The following is a 22,939-nucleotide window of genomic DNA, read 5'->3' as shown; positions in this document are numbered from 1 at the left end:
TTTGTATGAAAAACGTATTTTCTTAATACCCTATGGCGAAATAAAATATCTATATGTATACATATAGCAAATTTCTTTGAAACTTGGGTGTGACACCAATAGTGACATAACTAGGGATGATGTTTCGATATTGTGATTATATTTTTTTTATTTTAAGTACCTCCGCGGCCGAACAGTTACCATGCTGATCTGCCACGCAGAGGTTCCGGGTTCGATCCCCGGGCCGGGAGAAATAGTTGTACGGCCTACAAATCAAATCAATATCAAAAATTATTTTATCTCGCTTACATTATTTCTCTCGTGACTTTAGGTGTAATTGATGGTTGTCTAAGTGTATAGCACCCGCGATACATGGTTTCCCTAGAGCGGGGCTATGGGTGTGTGCGTTATTATTATTTTCAATACTAATATTTTACAATGCGTGTCGTGTTATTGTTAAAGGAACATTGTATCAACATTTATTCATCTATGATCACGTCTAATAAATTATGTGCGGGGGCGACAAACCTACGTACAATCACGGAAACGACATAAGCGCTGGTTCTTATATTAAGTATTGTTATTTGTTTTAATTACCGAGTTGTAGAGAAGTCGAGATACACTCGACTCTCCGGCAACTGTGATACCTATTGTCATAGTATTATTTTGTCTATTAGTGAGTAAGTAATTTGTTTGTACATGAAAACAAACAATACAGTTCAATTTCAGATAACAGCCATAGAAGTGAGAATATATTATATTACACATTATGGAATACGTATGTTTAAGACATGTACTTTTAAACTTTTTCTAAACCGATTACAACTGGGTCCTACACTAAGCAAAGCCTATCTCGTAGGTAACCATTTCAAGGAAGGATGTACAATATAGTATTAATATTAATAATACTAATAATAATATAATATTAAGAATAAGCTTTCTTGTAAGGTTTAAATTAATTGTTGGATTACGCCCATTTTGACTCATCATTCTTTGATATACTTCCATTATAATGTACACTGAGCATTAACATGATCATAGAAATAGTATTGTCAGCATCTGAATCAAGTTACATATTACGTACGTTTTGATGAAGCTAAAATGGTTTTTGTGTTCTAAATTAAGTATGTAATATAAATATATATGTTTATGCCCAAGAGTAATTGACGTGTACGAAAAATACGATTTTAGATGTACGTACGCAAATAATTCGAGTTTTGAATTCGAGTCCCAATGTTTTCCTGTGTTTTATTTTAAAAAATTACAAGACATTATATGAAAACATTTTGGCAGAGGCTTATCTACTTCGTTCTAGAAAATTCCATTTCAAAAATCGTGGTCTGGAAACTCAGCAATCAACAGTGATCCTCTCGGGAAGTGCAAAAGATTTACGACGTTGTACTGGAATATATAAAGCTGCGATATATCCGTCAAAGTCAGAAAATCGCCAACAAAAGCGCTGTTAACATTGTCCGTTTGATATATTTTTCACTTGTGAGTAGAACTAAAGTTCGAAGTTATATATATTGTATATAGGACGTAAAATTATACACACAAATATTTTAAATAGATACATACGAACACAGTTAAATCACTCAATTAGTTCTTGGTATTAGTACTAGTTTTATACCACTTAGTTATTTTCGGTTCTTGCGTTGGAACCAGGCAATTGGTATGATTAGCCATGCGCCTGGTGGTAAGCGACACGCCTGATCGTAACAATTGCAGTATCACTCAGAGCTTTAAATCGCAAAAATTCGAGGGACATTTCCACTGCGCCCGTCACCAGACATAAGTTACCAAGTGTGCCTGTAATTTCAAACCGGAACACAGTAATGCTCACATTATTGTTTGGGGGCAGACGTAGGTAAGGTAGTCACCTCCCTAGACAGTACTTCCCTGGACGAATTGTTTCACGAGGAGCTGTACTGCTACTGAATCTGGTACAAAAATAATATTCTTACAAAATCTTATTGGCGACATCGGTGTCCAGTGGTTGGCACAGTTGGTGCTAGACGAAGTGGTTCAAATACCAGTCTGGGTATTGAACTTTTCAAAATTTATTCCTGTCTGGGTGTTCTAGGTAGAGCCTCGGAGTCAATTTCTTTACTCTAGTCCTCATTTTAGCCGTGGGGCGACGGCTTAAGAATACATTGTCGCCTCCCCATACATGCCCGTGGGGGTCGTAAGAGGCGACCGAGGGCGTCACAAGTGTCCATCTGCTTAGCATTGTGGTAGGCTCTGTGCCGACTGGATAGCGACCACAGTACACACGGCGGAAAACCCTCCACAGTGAAACGCTTTTGCGAATCGCGTTCAGGGATCAGTTGGTGTACATCCAGTGCATTTGGCCAGACCGGCAAAATGATAGTGACGGAGTGAAGATATTTGTGTTTTCCATCCGTTACTCTCATCTCTGGACTGTATTCGCACTTTCCATCAGGCGCGGTGCAGTCATTTAGTCGAGTCGCAATAAAAAAAAAAAAAAAAAAAAAAATCATAGAACAGGGAATTTTAATAGCAGTAGAGTTCCTTGTGAAAGAGTTCGTCCAGGGAAGTAATGCCACCTTACTAATTTCTGCCGCCAAGCAGTGATGTGAATATTACTGCGTTCCGGTTTTGAAGGTTAAGGGTGCTGGTAAGGGTGGTGGGCTGGAAATTACAGGCACATGGGACTTGTCAGCTTATGTCTCAGAGTGACAGGCGCAATGGCAGTGCTCCCCAGTTTTTTGCAATTTAAAGAGCTTTGAGTGGCACTGCAACTGTCATAGACAGGCGTGTCGCTTACCAACAGGCGCACGACTTGTTCATCCCATCTCTAAGTATCATTTAAAAAATCCTCAGTTGAGATGAGATTACTAATTGAAAAAAAATCAAATTTTTTTTAATGAAATAATTAAAAATAAAATAACCAACTTTATTGTGAAAAGAAAAGTGTAGTAGATACTTAACAGTTGATTTGACCTTGTAGATGTTAAATTTCAACGGGATCCACAAATAACTAAGTTGTTGCAACTATACAGCTCTATAACTCGAAAATTTTCAGATGTACATTGATTTATTTCACCTACTCTTACAGTTTGACAACATAACACATTTTTCTTGGGGAATTTACCGCCAACATTAAAAGAATATTTATCCTGCAGGCGCGGGCTGTTAGGGCAATTTCCAAAGGCCCCCAGAGTGTCTCTGGAAGATAAGTTTGAAGAAATTAATATTCTTAAACTGTCGTCTTAGTATATTTGTGATAATGTTATTTACGTTCAGAAAGATTTTTTAATAAAAAAAGTAGACATAATATTAGAACAGGGATTAACTACCATCCTCAGAGGTAGGTGCTGAGGTGCCCCCTTTCCAACGAAAATAAAATCATCAAAATGGCTCATAAATATCGTAGTAATCGTGTAATACTTGGGGCGCACTATAAGTTCCGGAATTAATAAGAAAAAAATACTATAAATGGTCAGAAATAAATTTATTGTTTCTCAAAATATTCTCCGTTAGCGTTTATGCAATTTTGAAAACATTTATGCCACGCCTCCGTGACAATCTCTGAAACATATTTTCCGTACTCTTCGACAGCCTCTTCAGGTGATGAAAATCGTTGACCGCGTAACTGGATCTTAATTTAAAAAAAATAAAAATATAAGTCACGAGGTGCCAGGTCAAGACTCTACGCGGGATGACGTTTTGACGTTTTGACGATTTATCGTAACTATAAATTCATGTTTTGTCACCTGTTATTATGTCCCACACCAAACTTGACGTCCCTTCGTTGAATCTGGTAAGCATGGCATTGCACCAAATGACGCGATCCGTTTTTTGAGCCTATATATACAGTTTAGTGAAGCGAGAGATGTGTATCAGGATCCTGACACACATTCGGAATGAAAAGCTTTGGTCTCGCCAACCCGAATGGGACACACGCATGAATGTAAACAAATATCTATTCACAGAGAGCAACCCCTGGAGTTACTTATTCATTCTTATCAGGGAAATCTACATATGTTAGAAATGAGTAGTGTAATCAATTTCATGGTTTCAACTTGTTTGCCTGTAATATAAACAACGTAATGACGTTGTTTTCAATTATTTTTCCGCACTTTCATGAAGAAAAATAAATAAAACAAGCTGAGTCTTGATTGTCACGTTGTGAATTTGGAGTTATAGTCTAGTGTCAATTATTAGTATCGCCAAGAAGCATATAGATGTCGCTGTCCTAATTTTACGAAATAAACAAGGCTTAATTTTATTCAACGAGAAATTATTTCATACGTACTTTAAATAAAAAAATAAACAAAATATTGAAGAGATTTATATACGAGTAACTAATTAAGTTGAACTTAACTTTAAATCATTACAAATCAATATTTAGACAATAAATTCGAAAATAATATTATTTCCACTGCGTCCGAGTAACTATTTTAAGATTGCTAAATGCTGGGATGCTGGGATGCGTAAGTAAGAAGCATTACGTTAAACTACCGCAAGCGGCATTACGTTACGACACGCATTGCTCGTGTGGCACTCGTTGCGTTGACATCATAGCTTTACGACGACCCAACGCATTGGCAACGCCCGTGTAGCATCGCTAGTATTCACAGTGCAGGAAATTCCACGGAAGAAAAACCGAATGGAAGTCCCTTAAAACTCGATTACTATCGATGTCGCCAAAATCTTGATTTTGATTGGTCGTAGTTTCTAATTTAAAAAGAAATAACAAATTCTGGATTGTTAATATAATCTAAACTTTACCTCTATTATTACATATTATCATACATATTATTATATCTATTATTACAAGTTACGACGTTTTAATATTATATTGAAATTTCAATCAATGTGCTGCCATCTAGCGGTTCATTGCTGAACGACGACGAATTGGCGTTATTAATTTAGTTCTCCAAACAAGAAGCAACCATATTGCAGGGGTATAAGCTTTACTCTTGTTTCTTGTAACAAAACAATTATTTCGATAAACAGAAAATTAAAAATGTATTAAAATAAGACTTTCCGATAATATGAAATACCACCACAGGTTAATATTTTTGATGTGGCTATCATTTTTGTACTTTAAAACAGCACAGTAAGGCATTTTAAAGGCACAGATAGGGTTTTAGAGAATTTGCTTAAAAGAATGACACAACCATACCATACAAAACGAGAATGGCGAACTAAACACAGATAGGTCTTTCGAGACCCAGACAGGTGGTTATTGCCATTTTGTACATTTACAAAGTATTAAAGACTAAATTTTTTTAAGTAACATATGTAACCCTACCATACACTGCCACGTCTTTAGTTCTATAATCATAGACATACTTCTATCACTGACACACTGTACGGTAATATATTCCCAGTAAGTCGAGATCCTATTATAGATAATCTAAAGCAAAATTCCCCAATTCTGTTACCTTAAGCTCTCGATTAAACTACGAGACCCTATTCATTCCCCATAAATACATACCTAAACGTATATTAAATGTCACTCGCGTGTCACGTACACATTGATGTTATACAATAAATAAGTATTTATTGTATAATGATGATGGCATTAAGGAAAATACACTGAATAACGAATTTTCACTATATTGATTTTTGTATCTGTGCGCTATCATATAGCATTATATGTTATTAACAAAGGATTGCTAACCATTCGCACTACTATTACAATAGTGCAATAACTCAAAAAATTTTAAATTGGAGATTATACCATTTCTGAACGTATAATTTGTTTCTCTACATATCAATAAAATTGTCATTAGAATATTGCAAGAAACCGTTAAAATATATCTACTTAACTCAGAATGAGACAAACGTTTTGTGAACTAGTTCAGGACAAAACAGTCCTCAACGACATGAAATTATTTTTCACTTATTTTTAAATATACTTCTATTTGGCAAATAGAAAATTGTTCAGATGTCTAATAAATTTTAACCTATACATAAATTATAATAATCTTTCATGAGAAGTGACTCGTTTTTCAGCTATACTGAATAAATTCACATTTTGAGTTAATGCATTATAGTATTAGCAGTGCGATGTGCTCAGATAACACGTCAAAAAGCAGTGGAGCCACCCAGCCAATCAAACAAACGTTATTTAAATTTCAAACTTGTTCTTCACTTTTAACAGTATTGTAGACTTGGTATTACTTCTACCTTTTCATGGCGAGAGTGAATATCATTGTAATAATTACTAAACATACGCGCATGAATGTGAACAAATATGTATTCCCAAAAAACAACCCCCAGAGTTACTTATTATATTATACTATATAATTTTTTTTAAATAATATCAAGTGAGTGAACGAACAAGTCGTGCGCCTGATGGTAAGCTACATGCCTGTCCTTAACACTTGCAGTGCCACTCAGAGATTTAAATCGCAAAGATCTGGGGGGCACTGCCACTGCGCCCATCACCCTGAGACGTAAGTTGACAAGTCTCATGTGCCTGTAATTTCACCTGCACCTTCAAGACCGGTAATGCTGAAATTACAGCTTGGCGGCAGAAATAGGTAAGGTGGCAGTACTTCCCCGGGCGAACTCTTTCACAAGGAGCTCTGCTGCTACTCCAACAAGCGTCATCACCGACGATCTCTCACCTTCCTTTCTGCGGTTTCGTTTATTACCGCACAGAGTTGCCACCGTTTAAAGCGATTTAAATATTTATATTTTTGTACGAAAATAAAATGTGATAAATAATTAAAAGTTATGAAACAAAAATTGTTATTAGTAATATATTCCTGCAAGGTTGATAGTATTTTACAAACAACCCTGTATAAGTCCAAGTTCTTGCTATGCTAGTTCTACATAAGAGTAGAAGTTTGTCTCTGAAAATATGGAGCTAAAGACATGACAAATGGATCGGATGCATGGTGCTAAAAGCATCTTGATGCATTTTGCTTGCAACGACAGCTAAAACAAACATTATTTTTAATTTAAGTCTGTAGAATAGAAATAAGCTTACCGTTAGAGCGATTGCGCACTACGTACGTCGTATGAGGTTCCAATCCGAGAAATGACGGTCCGGAATGTCACAGGTGTCCGAAGTGTCATTTTATCTCTAGGTGTATAAGCGATATTAATTTTTTCTCGAATTGAAATCGAAGGGACCGAGTTTTTTAGATTTGTATAGTCTCGGCGCAAACGCGCCGGCAGGCTGTTAGTATATCGTACCCTTAGTGTATTAAGGTCACAACTGCAGATGAACGAAATTTAAAACGATTACTTTTTATATTTAAATATTAGAGTTATAAAATTTCGCATGTATTTTGTTTCTTGTTGTTCATATTGCAACTATTTGGTAACTGTTTTTAATTTACAAACATGTATCGTCGGGTATAGTGCAAAGCCGCGTATGTAGTATTGGTAAAAAGCGCGTATCTGCACTAAACCAAGTTTCACAGGAGAGGGATTTAACATTATTACTTTGTTATTTCAATGATTAGGAGTTTCATTTTTGTACAGTAAGTTTTAGTTTATGTTGCCTACGGTCTGATAACAATAGATCCCCGTAAATCACGCTAATTTGGTTTCCATGCGCATCAGTTTCGCCACTAAATTACCGAAATGTAAACTCATAATTAAATGCTAGTTACGCGTAATTACAATTTACTACATCATATATCATAAAATATATAATTACATAATGTGAAGAGTGTTTACCAATATTCATTTTTTTTGTGGAATTACTCCACTAGTTTCTTACAATTATTAATGCAAAGATCGAACACAGAGAAAAATTCATTCAATCCGGCTGGATTCGAACAAGGTACGATCGCCATAGATTTAGTATATATATGTACTAAATCTATGACGATCGCCGATAATAGATCAACGGGCGGCGGCGCGCCAACAAAAAAGTGTCGGCAGCTGCGGCGTTTCAGCGGCGCGAGCGCGACCATGAAAGGAGTTAGTATAACGATTTATTTTTTCAAATAGAAAAATAAAATAACGTATTTCCTATAGTAATCAAATTTTTATCAGGTCGGTCAGGCGGCGCTCCGATCGCACGCAAGCGCACGCTTCCGTATTGTATACGCGTAGTGAAAATGGCGACGACAGAAATTGACAAATTAATATTTTAAACAAAACATCTTCGAATATAAAGTCACTAACTTTTATCATAGAAATGTCAATTTCGACGTCGCCTACCCTGGAAGTACTCTACTGCTACTGAATATTTATACTATTATAATTAATAAAGGTAATTTGTAGTTTAATGAGTACTAGAATAACGAAATTAATAATCGGTGCCAAAAGTAGAACTAAACCAATGGCAATTTGGTTCTACCAGGGAACGACCGATCTTATCGCGCGTAATCCAGACTATTTATTAGCTACGAGGTCATATATCTGCAACAGTCCCTTTTTTTCTGTGACATTTTATACCTGCGCTAACAGCGCGCGTTCCAATACCACGGGTTTTAATACAAATGTCTATGAAAAGATTTAGATGTGGCCATTGACTTACAAATGGATGTAGCGAAAATTTTATACGTGTTCTCTAGAAATTTTGAAAACTTTAATGAAACTATTTTTTATGGAGTAAATCGTGTATATTTGTTTTTTCAAATAAGAATAAGAATAGATTTATTGCATAAATATAGGTCTTAAAATATTACACTAGTTTGTGCTCTGTACTCTACCAGTTAAGGTGCACAATATTATTTATATTCAATATATTCAATAGTTTATTTTTATTCAAAGAAAAGAAGGAGGAGGTTCTCAATTCCACTGTATCATTTTTTAATATAAAAACGTGTTACGCGATAACTCGATAACGGAAAGGATTTGCGAATCGATTTTGTTGATTATTTTTTGTTGGAAAGATGGTAGGGAAGGTAAGGGTTGCGCGAGAGCTGTATGCGAAACAGCAGTATCTCACCTTTTATGTCGCTCTCGCACTACTCACGCTCTATCGTGCTAACTCTACGGGGAATTTTTCTTAGTCTTTTCGATCTTTATATCAATAATAATTTTATTCTAACACTAGTAGAGCACCTTGTGAACGAATTCGTCCAGAGAAGTACTGCCACCGCAATGTGAGCATTACTGCATTCCGGTTTTGGTGCTGGTGAAATTACAAGCACATGGGACTTGTCACTTATGTCTCAGCGTCACGGGTGCAGTGACAGTGCCCCTGAGATTATTGCGGCATAAAGCTCTGAGTGACAATGAAACTGCTAAGGACAGGCGTGTTACTTAACACCGAACGCACGAATTGTTCGTCCTGTCACTTGATATTATAAAAAAAAGTTAGACTATGGCATTTTTTCTTCCACAGATGCGATACGAAACCTTTTTCAATAAATATAAAGATTTAGTATCTATTACTTTTAAGCGATTATTGTAATGTAAAGGAAGAAAGGACAATTCTGAGGCAATTTCATTCGGCTCAATTCCCCTATTCCACCATTCCGTTTTAAGGATGTCTCATGAGATAAATGATCCGCATCCAATTTCGGGTTATTTTCAGATGTCATAGTACAAATGTCGGATAGTTTCAATGATAAAACTACTGCCAGAACCCAAGACAGACATAAAAGCCAAATAAGGGCTTAGTCGATGAATGGCCAATTCGCACTTATCGCTCTCATTCTTGTCTATTTTTAAGTCAAATAGTTATTTTAAGCCAAAAATTTACATTAAATATAACAATTAGATGGTGATAATAGTGGTGATGATGGTGGCGATGATGATGATGATGGTGATAATGATGGTGGTTGTGATGATGATGATTGCAATGATGATGATGATGATGGTGATGATGATATATTGAAGTTTATATGACATTAACAAAATACTTTTTTAGATTTCTTTATTTATTACATATAGATAGATACATGGCCTTATACGGATGCGAAGGATTTTGATACAAGAAGTGATATTAAAATATTTGTTACATGTTACATGTTGTTAAGTATTCTTATGTGAACGATAAAATGTATATTCTAATTGTCATTCTCAGTAAATATCACTACTGTGCTGTTTTCCTCATTTATGTTTATGAGAAAATCGTTTGTGTTACTGCAATCTCATTGTACGTTTAAGACCGTAAAACCAAAAGAAAAAAGGGTTTTACACAAATCACTCAAAAAGTGCCATTGAAACTCGGAAAGTGAAATTGACCCGATGCTCATAAGGTCAACGTTGTTCACCTTCAAAAATTCATTTGTCTGTCTGGCCGTGTGATACCTAGCATTATCGTGGTGCAAGATGATACGGCGTTTACGGTTATTTTTACGGAGTTTGTCAATAACTTCCGGCAAAGAAATGGTCGTGTACCAATCACTATTCACAGTCCAACGATACTCCAAAGCAACAGTAGCCACGTGTCCAGTTTTATTAAAAAAAGAAGCAATCGTCCGCTTAGAGGTACTTTGCACGCGTGCCGCTTTGGTTGGTTTCGGCTCATCTCGAAAGACCCATACGCTCGATTGCTGCTTTGTTTTGGCATTGTAACTATAAATTCATGTTTCGTCACCTATTACTATGTCCCACACCAAATTTAACGCCCCTTCGTTGAATCTAGTAAGCATGGCATTGCACCAAGTGACGCGATCCGTTTTTTGAACCTCACTCAAATTGTGTGGGTTCCAACGAGAGCACAGTTTTTTCACGTGTAGTATTGATGTCTATGCCTAAAGATACCCAAATCTCATGGTATGTCACATGCCTGCCTGTTTTGATCGTACTGCGCACAGCATCGATGTTTTGTTGTTCACAGCAGTGGACGGGCGACCATCACGAAATTCGTCACTGAGATTCACACGATCGCGTTTGAATTCTGTAAACCAGCTATAAAAAGTCGTCTTGCATGGTGCTTCATCGCCAAAAGCAGTTTGAAGCCGAGCAAAGCTCCGCTGAGCTGTTAAATTCCACTTAAAGTCGCAGAAAATCATACTACGAAAATGTTCACAAGTTAAATCCATGGTGATGTGACAACCAATTTCTAAAATGACGCCACAATGTAAAAACAATTGACAGTCAGATGAAATAAACTATATTCTACAGCCAAAGAGTTCCATTTTCAAATGTTGTAATTACTTTTTAAATATTGTTTATGTAAGTGGCCAGTTCCGGAAACTTATAGTGCGCCGTATGTAATAGAACGGAGCCCTCTGACTGTATATTTTACTCACTAGTGGACTTTATTAGTGGAAAATAAAGTTATAAAGTTATGGTCCGGAAAACAGCGACGCAATTTTGTTAACTTCGATTCGGTATTTTAATGAAATTAAATAATTTATATGCATTAATTATTTGTTACAGTGAAATAAACGATATCAACTTGGGCCTCCTCGTGGAGGTGTGGAATAAGGGCGTCATCTGGGACCAAGCGCTCGGTTACCACTACCTGCCGCTTACTTCAGTCGCTTATAACGAGGTAAGTAGAATATCTTTGATCTTGTAGCATAATTCATTTACCGAAGCCGATGCCCGTATAATCGAGTTTAGGATGAATTACTGGTCATTTATTATCTGTTGCTACAACATATTGGGAGTGTTAGGGACGGGACATTCAGACTAGAGAACAAAAAATTACACCATGTACATGGTTACGCGACTAATTTATGTCACCGACTAATTGTGTAACCGTTCCTAAAAATCAGAAAAATAAAAAGAAACCAAAACGATTATTACTAATTACAGGTTTCGTGGTACGGTGTGGGTTCTTTTTGTTTCCCCGATATTTCGGAACGGTTACACGCTTCATGGTCAGGGTGACCTCCTCCTTACCTGATGGAAAGTGACGACTAGGTCGATGATGCACACCTATAACGTTATATCGCCTCTTTCCATTCGTATCGTATCGTTTTTTCTTCTTCTACTCGTATTTAAATTTAAAATTGTTCCATTTTACCTCGCATTCTGATTTTGTGTCTTTCCATCGTCACTCTCTGCGCGACCGCGGTAGCGAACGTACCACAATTTATCTTTTTGAATCGTTTACTAGCTATATTTCTACAGCTTACATTTTAAAGGTTATAATATATTTGTTAAAACCGATTAAATACCTATAAACCGGACTTTCAACGTTTGAATTGCTAAATTTACTAAATAAAATGTTGGAGGCTGCGAAGCTGCGGAGGCTATTACTGCTATCCAGGCTACACTACTTTACAATCCACCGGAACGCCACCAGCACCAGCAGCACCTCCACAAGGTGATTAAAAAGAGAGCAATAAACGTCTTGTTTATACGTCTGATAATTTGTAATTGAATTCCTAACTTTATACCTGCCAAATAGACACTTCGACTAAAGCGTGTCAGCCATATCGTAGTCGCAAGCGTCTGACCCGTTGTAACGACTACCCTAACTCAATTAGTTTTTTTGAATGTAGATGGCGCTTCTCGCCAAAGATTTAGGTATATACATAACTTCAAGCTCAGTTTTGAGAAATATATTATTTTTATCTATGGTTATATTTTATCAAGGGTCTTCCGGTAACTTTCGTTTTAAGCGCGATTACCGACACTCACCCTCCGCTTAGCATTTGAGAGTTTCCCGTTTGCGCTTGTTCCAGATACAAATTATTCAGATAGAGAAAAGTTTTCACGTCTTTTCTCCTATCTAAATTATTTACGAAATAGGTATTTTCTGTGAGCATCTCTGCGTTTCGTTTTTTACAACAAATATTCATAGCTCTCTACCAACTAATAAGTTCAGTTAATCTGGTTAAAAGCCTGAATATTTAATATATACAGGGCCAGCGGTGTACCTCCCTTTTTTCCGGTTATTATCATATTATCAAGGCTTGAATTGCTAGGTTATTTTCCGAGGAAAATACCTAATTCCCCGCTTATTGATAATTGTGTCGCAGTAATTGATTTGGTTTGAAATATTCATCATATCTGGACTGTCGAGAATGAGTTAATGATGTCAACGTGATTGATTGGCAGTGCGCGACGCGATTCCAGCCAGCTAAAGCGTTGACGGCGTGCTATCCTGGTCGTTTTGAAAATTTGTTTTGCGTGTTTTAAGATTTGATGGTTATTTAAGTTAATAAAAAGTAAGAATTCGGTTGCAGGAAAGTGCGCGAAACCGGATTCATCGCCTAGTTTGCCACCCTTAGTGGTGGAATATTTTGTTCAAAGTTAAATGGGGCCAACACTGAGGTACCTCTTTCCAACGAAAAATAATCATCAAAATCGGTTCACAATGCCGTAATCGCATAACATACACACAAAAAATAATAAAACACAGTCGGATTGAGAACTTCCTCCATTTTTTAAAGTCGGTTGAAGTTTGAACCTTTTATCTGGGTATCTGTAAGTCTGTCTGTGTTCCCGAACGGATGGACTGACTTCAAAACGGTTTTTTTTATAGTCTTTCTGTCAGTGAAATATGTCACAACATATTTCAAGGGTTAGTGATGGTTTTATTACTTACCTCATAGTATGTTTGATCAGTCATTTCAAAATACCTAATTCGATTATCACCTTGGAACAAAGATTTTGAGTATTAAGATTTAGTAGCAGTAGAGCTCCTTGTGAAAGAGTTTACTATTTCTGCCAAACAGTAATGTGAGCATGACTGCGTTGAAGTTGCATGTATTGTGTAGCATGCACATGGGATTTATCAACTTATGGTTCAGGGCGACTGGCGCAGTGGCAGAGCTCCTCAGATCTTTGTGACAGGCCATCGCTTACCATCAGGCGCGCGGCTTGTTCGTCTCTATGTTTGTGGTCTCTTCACTTGGTATTATAAAAAAAAGTTGTGGTGTGTATGTGAATGTGCGTGTGAGAAAAAAAGTGATGTAGACCGAGACAATATCATTACTATGATCACGTAAACGCCTAGTGCACGATCTAATGAAAATATCGCATTCAAATTTACTACTATTATGTGCATTTGGATGTTTTTTTTATAATACCATGATTTTTTATCGTTACAACGACAAACTGTCGTCACAGTGGGAACAGCTAGAACAACAGTCGTCGAACGATAAAAAAACGTCACGATAAAAACGTGACGACAGATTGTCGCAGCTAGTATTGTCGTCACGATCTAGTGGGAACAGCTAGTCACGACAGTCGTTCAACGATAAAAATCGTCCACGACATATAGTCGTGATATGGGAACAGGCTAGACACGACAGTCGTCCAACGATAATAAAACGTGACGACATTGTGGGAACGCGCACTGACGGGACGAACAAATCGTGCGCTTGGTGGTAGGCGACACGCCTATCCATAACAGTTGCAGTGTCACTTCGAGCTTTAAATCGCAAAGATATTATTATTTTTTAATTTATTTCATACAAACAAAGCGTACAAGAAAACACAATACAATTTCTCACCAAACTGCGAAAGCAGTTTGTTGGCGAGGTCTCACTAACAATCACAAAACTATAGTATACCTTGTACGAGTACATTTAACAAAACTAGTGTAGAATTTACTAATTTACATGCTTTCAAGAAGTATAAATTTAAATTTTTTCTTCAATGTGAATTTACTCAACAATTTCTGCCTCTCAAAAAATCGTATTTATTAAATATAATCGGCAAGAGATGTCTATTTGTTCTTTTACCATAATAGTTATAACTTTTATTAGGGGCACTGCCGCTGCGCCCGTCAACTTGAGACATAAGTTGACAAGTCCCGAAATGTATCTGATGGAAATTCGACAAGTAGGCTATTTTTCTGCGATGATCGAAATTTTGTAGACTCCACAAGAGAATTGTTGTTAATAAGTCTCTTTGCTTTTCGCTCCATCGAGTCCAAGGCAGCTAACTGGTGATAGGCAGAGCCGTCCCAAAGATGGCAGCAGTACTCCATACACGACCGAACTCGAGCTTCAAACAGATTTAAAAGCTGCTCAGGTGTGAAGTACCGCCTGACCTTGAAAAGTATGCCTTGCTTTTCGCCAAACACTCGATATATCGCCCAAAGTTGAGGTTGAATGATGGTAAGGTGGCAGTACTTCCCAGGACGAACTCTTTCACAAGAAGCTCTATTGCTACTAAAAGTATAGTGATGATATCGTGCCCCTTTAGTTGGGAGTTTCAATTTGAATTTCTTTTGATACTTCAGCAGGAGTGCGGAGGACGGTGGATCGAATTGGAGGCGCAATTGATGATGCGCGGTGGCGCGGTTGTTGGTACCACCGGCCCCACCGGCCATGCGTTGCTCCTCGACTGCAGATTCGAACAGCCTTTTGGTGAGTCTAATAATAATAATAACAATAATATCATTTGTTCATAAGCACATTTACAAAGAACAGGTTAACAGTTTCGGAAATGTGGAATCTAGTGCCAAAGAAAAGGATGGAGCCTCAGCACTACATGCTGCTTTTCAGGTTCTACCTTATTTGTAATAGATATTATAAATAATAAATGTCATTCTACTACCAAGGCTATACCACGTTGTCTCAAATTATTTTCAAACTAAAAAAGAAATTGCGCACAAATATTTATTTCAACACTGTGAGCAAAAATAGAATTCAAGTTACATAAAAAATGTTTGGCGTATATAAAAATGACATTTTTCCAATTTCAATTGTTTACTGCATATCACATGACAAATTTAAGATGGAACATTAATCGGTGGTATACACGTGACGCCCTTCGACGCGCGTCGCCAATTGTTGTAGTTGAGAAACAGGACGCGACGCGACGCTTCGACTCTGCGCCAGTGTGAGTTGAGCTTAAGGGCTAAGTTCATAAATCACACTATTTCATTATACATATTAAATTATTACATTGCAATATAATTTCATAACATGAAATTATCATATTAAATTTTACAAATACAAGAAGGAAAAAGATCATAGTAATATTGTTGTTTGGAACTTTTCTTTGTCACACACAATGAAAATTCGTAATATGGAAGCGTACATAGGGTGCATCTGCAAAATGACAACTTTTCAGGAGAGAGCTTTAAAGATTCTACGAACGAATTTACTCGATAACTTTTTGTGTTTCAATAGGTGTGTTAAATTTCACATATATATATGTACATATAGCTTAGGGAAGAAAAAACGTTTTCTTAGATTTCTCACAGATGGCGCTACGGCAAAAAGTCGTGAAAAACCAAAAACGAAGATCTGCCATAAGCACATAGACAAATTTGTAAGGTCTGCTGGTTGGCAAAGCGTCAGACACGGTATGCAGAAGGCGCTGGTTCGAATCCAGCCGGATCGAAGGAATTTTTCTTAGTGCTCGATCTTTGTATTAATAATTATGTATGTACATACTTTGTTTCATGTGATAAAAGCACTTTTGATGAATGACCACATGCAGTTATTATACCAAGGTTGTATAAGTAGCGATGCGCGAATACGAATAATTTCGATATGTGATTCATTAGTGATTACTAATCCTGTCGTTCTAATGACAAATTAGTGACCTACTAATTTTCTTATTCGAATGATTTGAATCATTCATTACTAATTAGTAGTACTAATCCATAGTTTTCATAGAGCATTTCTGCTCGTGATTACCTTGCACTCTCTGACATATGGTAAACACCGTAAATGTGACCGGGACACGGATATTTTGATATGGACATGCTGAATCTGTGAAGTTCTGACTAGTTCCGATATCGGTAATGATACGACTCGAGTCGAATGCTTGTGCTTGGATTCGAATTAGGCAACTGATTTGTCCATTCGAATTGCTATTAGAAACATTGAAAGTTGCGCATCGCTAATATATAGTTCCTGAATGTATTAAACGAGAAAACGCTGTAGTCATACGGATCCCTTTGTCGAACAGGAAAAAGTTACAAAAACATTTCCAGAGAGAACTATCAACAAAGGGGTCGCAATACGCGAATGTTTCCTATCCAACTTTTGGGAATTTTCGCACGTTCTTTTATTTTTCGCTCACTGTCTGTTTTGTTACCATTTTTTCAGTGAGCTTCAAAAACAATGCTCTTTTTATACGAGGCATTATCTACGAAAGTGGAGTGTATTGCAGTAACCAATTTAATTTAGTTTGGACTACACGGCTTGATGATATCCAAAATACGAAATGCTTTTGGTTGATGGAGCATAACTATTTTTCGCGTTTTTTGGTACACAATGAAGCATCCAAGCATTCCCATTTTTATAAAGGTAATCCACGGCTAAGTGCAAGGATGATTCGATTATTATTTTACGGCAAGAATTAAATCCCTTTGTTTTTTATAAACCCAAAGGACAAGAATTTCGAGATTTTGTAAGAATTACCCATTAACATTTATTTAGGAGAAATTGCTTCAAAACTTTATAACATTTTTTGTCACGTTGTTCATTTTTTAGTAGTTATTTAATTTATTGCCATTGAATTCGGTTGGTAAGGTTGATCCTGTTAGAAAAGCGAAATTATTTTGAAATTGTTTCGAAGCGTTGTGTTTCACCTTTTGATTTTATTAAAATTGAGTATATTTTCTTACCAATATGCAAATTCCGAAAATGTTTATATTTTGTTTCACTCGTTGAAGTGAAGACTCCAAGTTTTTTAAATGTGGTTGACAATTTTCCGAATTTTTATATCGGCAAGTATCCGGTATTGAGGACGAGTAGTTGATAATTACTAATTACTAAGACATCCCTAATGTATATCGATGCTCTCTCATACTTGACCCATTAGCCGACGTTTTGGTTCTGAAAGTCTTCTTACGCATTCACCATAAAAGTGTCAAGGGTTTTTTGGTTGAAATTTGCACAAGTAACATAGTTCAAGATCGAATTGGCTTAAAAAGTCTCTTCAAACGTCATTCACTTGTGATGCAATAAGGAAGTCAAGTCAAAATTAACTGTACGGATCACAGGTGGTTAAGTTTGTTTAACATCTTTCTTCATATTAATCTACTCTGAATCAATTAGTCATTAGGTGGTTAGGGTGTCTTATAGCATCGACTGTACATGCAAATCAAAGGCAATATTTTTAGCTTTTTTTAGAACAACGGTTTGTAATGACATAGAGCTTTTGCTGAACGTTGGATCACATCTCGCACAATAGTGACCGATTCCTACTCCACGGTATAAGGGTCATGCCGTCTGGACGCTTGCCAGCGCCCGTCGTATCTCGCAGTACGCAGATTTTAGCAACAATCCATCTGACTTTAGCCATGATATGACCCTTATTTCGTACAATGTGGAGCGGTCACTAGTGTAGGATGTTATATTGGCCCCGTCCCATCAACAAAATATGACCAAGACTGTTGCAACCGAGCTGGCAAAAGGATTGAAAAGCCAAAAGTACCCGAGCTCCGACTATATTACTCATGCTCTAAGGATTTTAAACGCTAAGTCCATGGTGTCCAGCACCCGTTGCAGGCCGCCGCGATAAAATTATTATATCCATATTTAGCTGTCAAGTTCGAGTAATAAAACCGCCATCTGGAAATTATGTCACAATAGCGAACATCGCGAGCACCACTACGTCACATTTTTGTCATACCGATCGCGTTTTGAGTTCCTTAGTTATCTGTCTTTAGCAAATGCTTTCAAAATTTGTAAAAATCACACAGTCTTTGTGAGAAAGTCAGAGAAAACCCATCTCGACCTATTTTATAATTTTTTCTAAGAAAACGTTCTTCATATCCTCTGGACATTTTCGCTGAAACAATATAGAAAATCCACTAGATAATTTTGCATTACATTGTCAAAATGTTTTTAAATTAGCTGTATGATCTTGTAGTCATGTTTAGCACTGCGAAAGTATATTCGCGGCCATTGGTTGGCGATGCGACGATGCTCCATGTTCACCATGTTCGCCATTGCCATAAAATTTCAAGATCACTCAAATTTGACTGTTAAATGTAGATATAATATTTTTATCGTGGCGGCATGCTACGGGGGCTGGTGTTTGTAAAATTATATTGAGATCATAAACACTGAAAACAATATACTTTGCCCAACGGTTTCACATAATCATACGGGAACGCTTCTAACAATTTGAACTCTGACGCGAGGACCCAATTTCGTCCATTTAATCTAGACGTAGTCCTAGTAAGCTAGTTAAACTTTTGACATATAGGCCATCCCATGTCTATATCACATGGACGGTAAGTACTTCAAATGTTAAAGATAGCAAATTTAATTTGATGGGACTTTAGTTTATTAGAAAAAAAACTATTATCTTGGTTTTTCATACAACCAATGTTTTGGGCCCTGTACTGGCCCAATGGTCACTGTTGACCATGGGACTGGTGAAGCGTCTGAAATGTTGTTTTGTAATATACGCGCTTTATATCCAAAAACAAAATAGTTTCATTGTCACGCAGGCTATACCGATAAGAGTCTGGCTCTTAAATAGAGTGATGATGATTTTTATGAAACCTATTGAAAGGCTGAAAGCGGTGGTTTACCAAAACTACTGAAAGGACTGCTTTTGAAAATAAGCTTCCATTATGTGAAATTTGCTTTCTTCAATATTTAAAGTACTTGCCTTTTATATGGCATACGCATGAGACATCCTGCTGTGTATTAGACTTTTGTATCGTTATAAATATGTAAACAAACATATCTTAAAGGTTATATATATTCAAAGTACGAGTTCAATCTTTGATAGCGCCTAATAATTTACTTGAAGAACCGTTTTACCGAAATATCTCTAGATCAATTTATTTGAAAAGTTTCTGTTTACGAGAAACATAAATTGTTAAAAGCGCGACAACATCTCAAAGTAATTTTTGCTAAAAAATATTTACTCAGTATGCGCAAATTGGGAACTGGTATAATTGAACAATAAACAAAATTTGCCGTAGAATTTACTGGTGCCAAGGTTTTGGGTAGAATGCGCTTAGGTGTCTACCTATTTTGTATGTATTTCTACCGCAAAGCTGCACCGCTGTGTTCCGAATTAAAGTTTAGGGAATGCAAACACTTAACTCGTTCTAGACATAAACGACGTTCCTAACGATTTTGATAAAAAAAAATATTATGCATTTTTTATACATTTAAATAGTTTTTAATATGGTGGATGAAAACCATGAAAACCCAACAGCGTGTTAGAGACATCGCATGGCTCTAGGACGCTTCAGTGCCAAAATTTTTAGATACATCCTGCCTAGAACCACAGGTTACTTAATAATTACTACGTTGCAAATACATCACTCTCATACAAAATCGAAAATATTTTAATAGCCTACTAGATCTGACTAATGACAGCAGGCATTCACTACGAGGAAAAAGAAACCTAAGTACGTACTCAGCGAGGTGAAAATAACGTTATTAGCAGTCGTGCGGAACCAAATGCCGAGATTGTACAAGGATTGTAATGTAAATTGAAAGACATGTCTGAGCGAATGCATTTGCACTGTCTACGATACACTCAGCGGTAGGTCCTTATCGCGAAACCTCGAGCGAGTGACGAAGCCATGCTAGAACGCACAATGGTTTAAGATCTTACCAACCTTAACCTCTTAAGGCATCGCGCACATCAAAATGTACATAATATACGAAGTGATTCAGAACCAGATAATATTATTCACATGATTACGTAACTACTCAGTGTACATTATAATGAAAATGTTGTATTCAAATTAGCGCTATAAACATAAAAAGTCAATGGCTATAAATGACTAGGATATCTAGAAAAATCTAAAAGAATATTGATTCTAAAGAATATTGATTGCTAAAGATCTAAAAACAAAAGTATATTTAGAACATTGAACGTTAGTGCTTTTCACATTGTAATTTGTAGGGTCATAGGAATTATTTGATAGTCCATCACGAGAACCGTCTGTCTTCTTTTTCTTATTTCCTTTATTTTTTGGTATCTGGCACTTCCCTGCATTTACTGATTTATTTACTATAAAAATATCACAGAAAGCGCTTGCTCTCAGATTCGGAAATTTACTAACCTATGAATATGGGAAGAACAAAAATAAATTCAAGGACGAAACGAATTAATTTAGAAACGCTTTTGCTCCTGTATGAAATGCAACCTGGTGTAGAGAGTTACGTTTAATATTTTTGACGACGTCAGTGGCGCAACGATTTGCATTCCGGGTTCGGTTTTGGTAGTCTGGGCACATGAGTAAAGATTTTTTTAACCATGTGGTCTTGGTATTCTAGGCTCGCTAGGATCGTGGCTCTTGTATTCTTACACATGCTTAGAGGTCAGGTATTTGGTGTCATCATCATCATTTCAGCCACTAGACGTCCATTGCTTGACATAGGCCTCCCCCAACGGTCAGGTCTTATGTTGCTTGCATCTAGCAGATTCCCGCAACCTTCACCAGGTCATCGGTTCACTTTGTGGGTGGTCTGCTCACTCTGCGTCTTCCAGTACGCCGTTGCCACTTAGAACTTTTTGACCCCATCGGCTATTTATTCTGTGAGCAACGTACCCCGCCCACTGTCATTTAAGTTTTACAATTCTTTCGGATTTTTGTTTGTTTTTATTTTAGAATTTAAAAAAGGGGTACAATTTTCTCTGGTTATATTGCGGATATCCTCATTTTTGATTCGATCTCACAGCAAAACTCCGAGCATAGCCCTCTCCATTTGGGTGACTTTGAGACTTCTTATGAGGTCCATAGTCAGCGACCACGTCTCAGTGCCTTAAGTCATCATCGGCAATACACGCTGGTCAATGACTTTTGCTTTGAGACTCTGTGGTATATTGGACAAGAATTAATAAATAATAGGGGTTAAAGTATGAAATTGCCGATTTGTACTGAAAATCTAAATTGTTTATTTTTTAAATTTTTAACAAATTTATTTAATCAAAATAGTTGCCATTATTATCTATACATTGCTGCCATCTAATGGGAAGGTTATTAATGCCTTTGCGATAGAACTCCGACGATCTAGACTGCACAAACTGTGTGAAAGCATTTTGTACTGCCTCCTGGGAAGAAAACTTCTTGTCACGTAGATAATTGTCCAAATCACGAAAAAAATAGTAGTCCGTTGGAGCAAGGTCTGGTGAATACGGAGGATGACGAATGGTTTCTAACTGCAATTCCTGAAGGGTCAAAATGGTTTCTCGTGCTGTGTGAGGTCTCGCGTTGTCGTGGAGCAATAATGGTGAAGATCGATTCATGAGTCGGGGCTGTTTTACTGCTAGTTTTGTCAACATGGTTCGGAGTTCGGCACAATAGACATCTGCCGTTATTGCTTGACCAGATCGGAGAAAACTATAGTGAATAACACCATGCTGAGACCACCAAACAGTTACCATTACCTTTTTATTGGTAAGTTTTGCTTTAGGACACTGTTGTGGCATTTGACCTGGGGTCAGCCATTGCATTTTTCTTTTCCGGTTATCATAAAGAATCCACTTTTCATCACATGTTACAATTCGATCCAATATTCCTTCATTTCTGTACCGGTTCAACAAGGCAACACAAGTTTCAACACGCGTTTCTTTCTGCAGATCAGTCAAATCATGAGGCACCCATTTTTCGTATTTTTTTATTTTATTGATTTGACGCAATTGAGTCAATATTGTGGGTAAGGTAACGTTAAACCATGCCGCTAATTCCTGGGTAGTTTGACTAGGATCGGCTTCCACTATCTCTCTTAATTCATCGTTATTCACCTGTGTGGGCGGTCTTCCTCGTGACTCGTTCTTTAAGTCGAAATTTCCATCACGAAAGCGTTTAAACCAAAATCGCACGGTGCGTTCGTTAGTAGACCCCTCTCCAAACGCAGCATTGATATTGCGGGCTGTTTCTGCCGCGTTAGTTCCGCGTCGGAACTCGTATTCAAAAATCACTCGAATTTTCGCAGTATCCATCTATCTTGTCTAAATTGAATAACAAAAACAATTGAAAGTCGATATTCAAATGTTTCAAATTTAAAAAAAAAAAAATCACAGAAACCATTTGAAAAAAGTTTCATTCGAAAACCTCAAACCATGAAGATTCTATGAAAATTCAATAAAACTTATTGCAATAAAACGGCAATTTCATACTTTAACCCCTCATACATAACACACACACTCATCACACACTCATAGCCCCTCACTAAGGAAACCCTTTATCGCGGGTGCCATGGATACACCCATAGAC

General features: G+C 36.9%; 1 protein-coding gene across 1 annotated transcript in view; it reads left to right on the top strand.

Annotated features, from left to right (window-relative positions):
* The window catches only part of LOC113234931 (phorbol ester/diacylglycerol-binding protein unc-13-like), a 261,122-nt gene that overhangs the window by 163,958 nt on the left and 74,225 nt on the right, over positions 1-22,939 (top strand). Inside the window, exons 4-5 of the mRNA XM_026470452.1 lie at positions 11,257-11,371; positions 15,023-15,149. Coding sequence (XP_026326237.1) covers positions 11,257-11,371; positions 15,023-15,149 — 242 coding nt within the window. The remainder of the gene's footprint in view (positions 1-11,256; positions 11,372-15,022; positions 15,150-22,939) is intronic.

This window comes from Hyposmocoma kahamanoa, unplaced genomic scaffold, assembly GCF_003589595.1.
Source record: "Hyposmocoma kahamanoa isolate Upper Pololo Valley unplaced genomic scaffold, ASM358959v1 86, whole genome shotgun sequence".
NCBI lineage: Eukaryota > Metazoa > Arthropoda > Insecta > Lepidoptera > Cosmopterigidae > Hyposmocoma > Hyposmocoma kahamanoa.
Note: the sequence above shows the minus strand (reverse complement) of the source record. Positions and strands in the feature narration are given on the sequence as shown.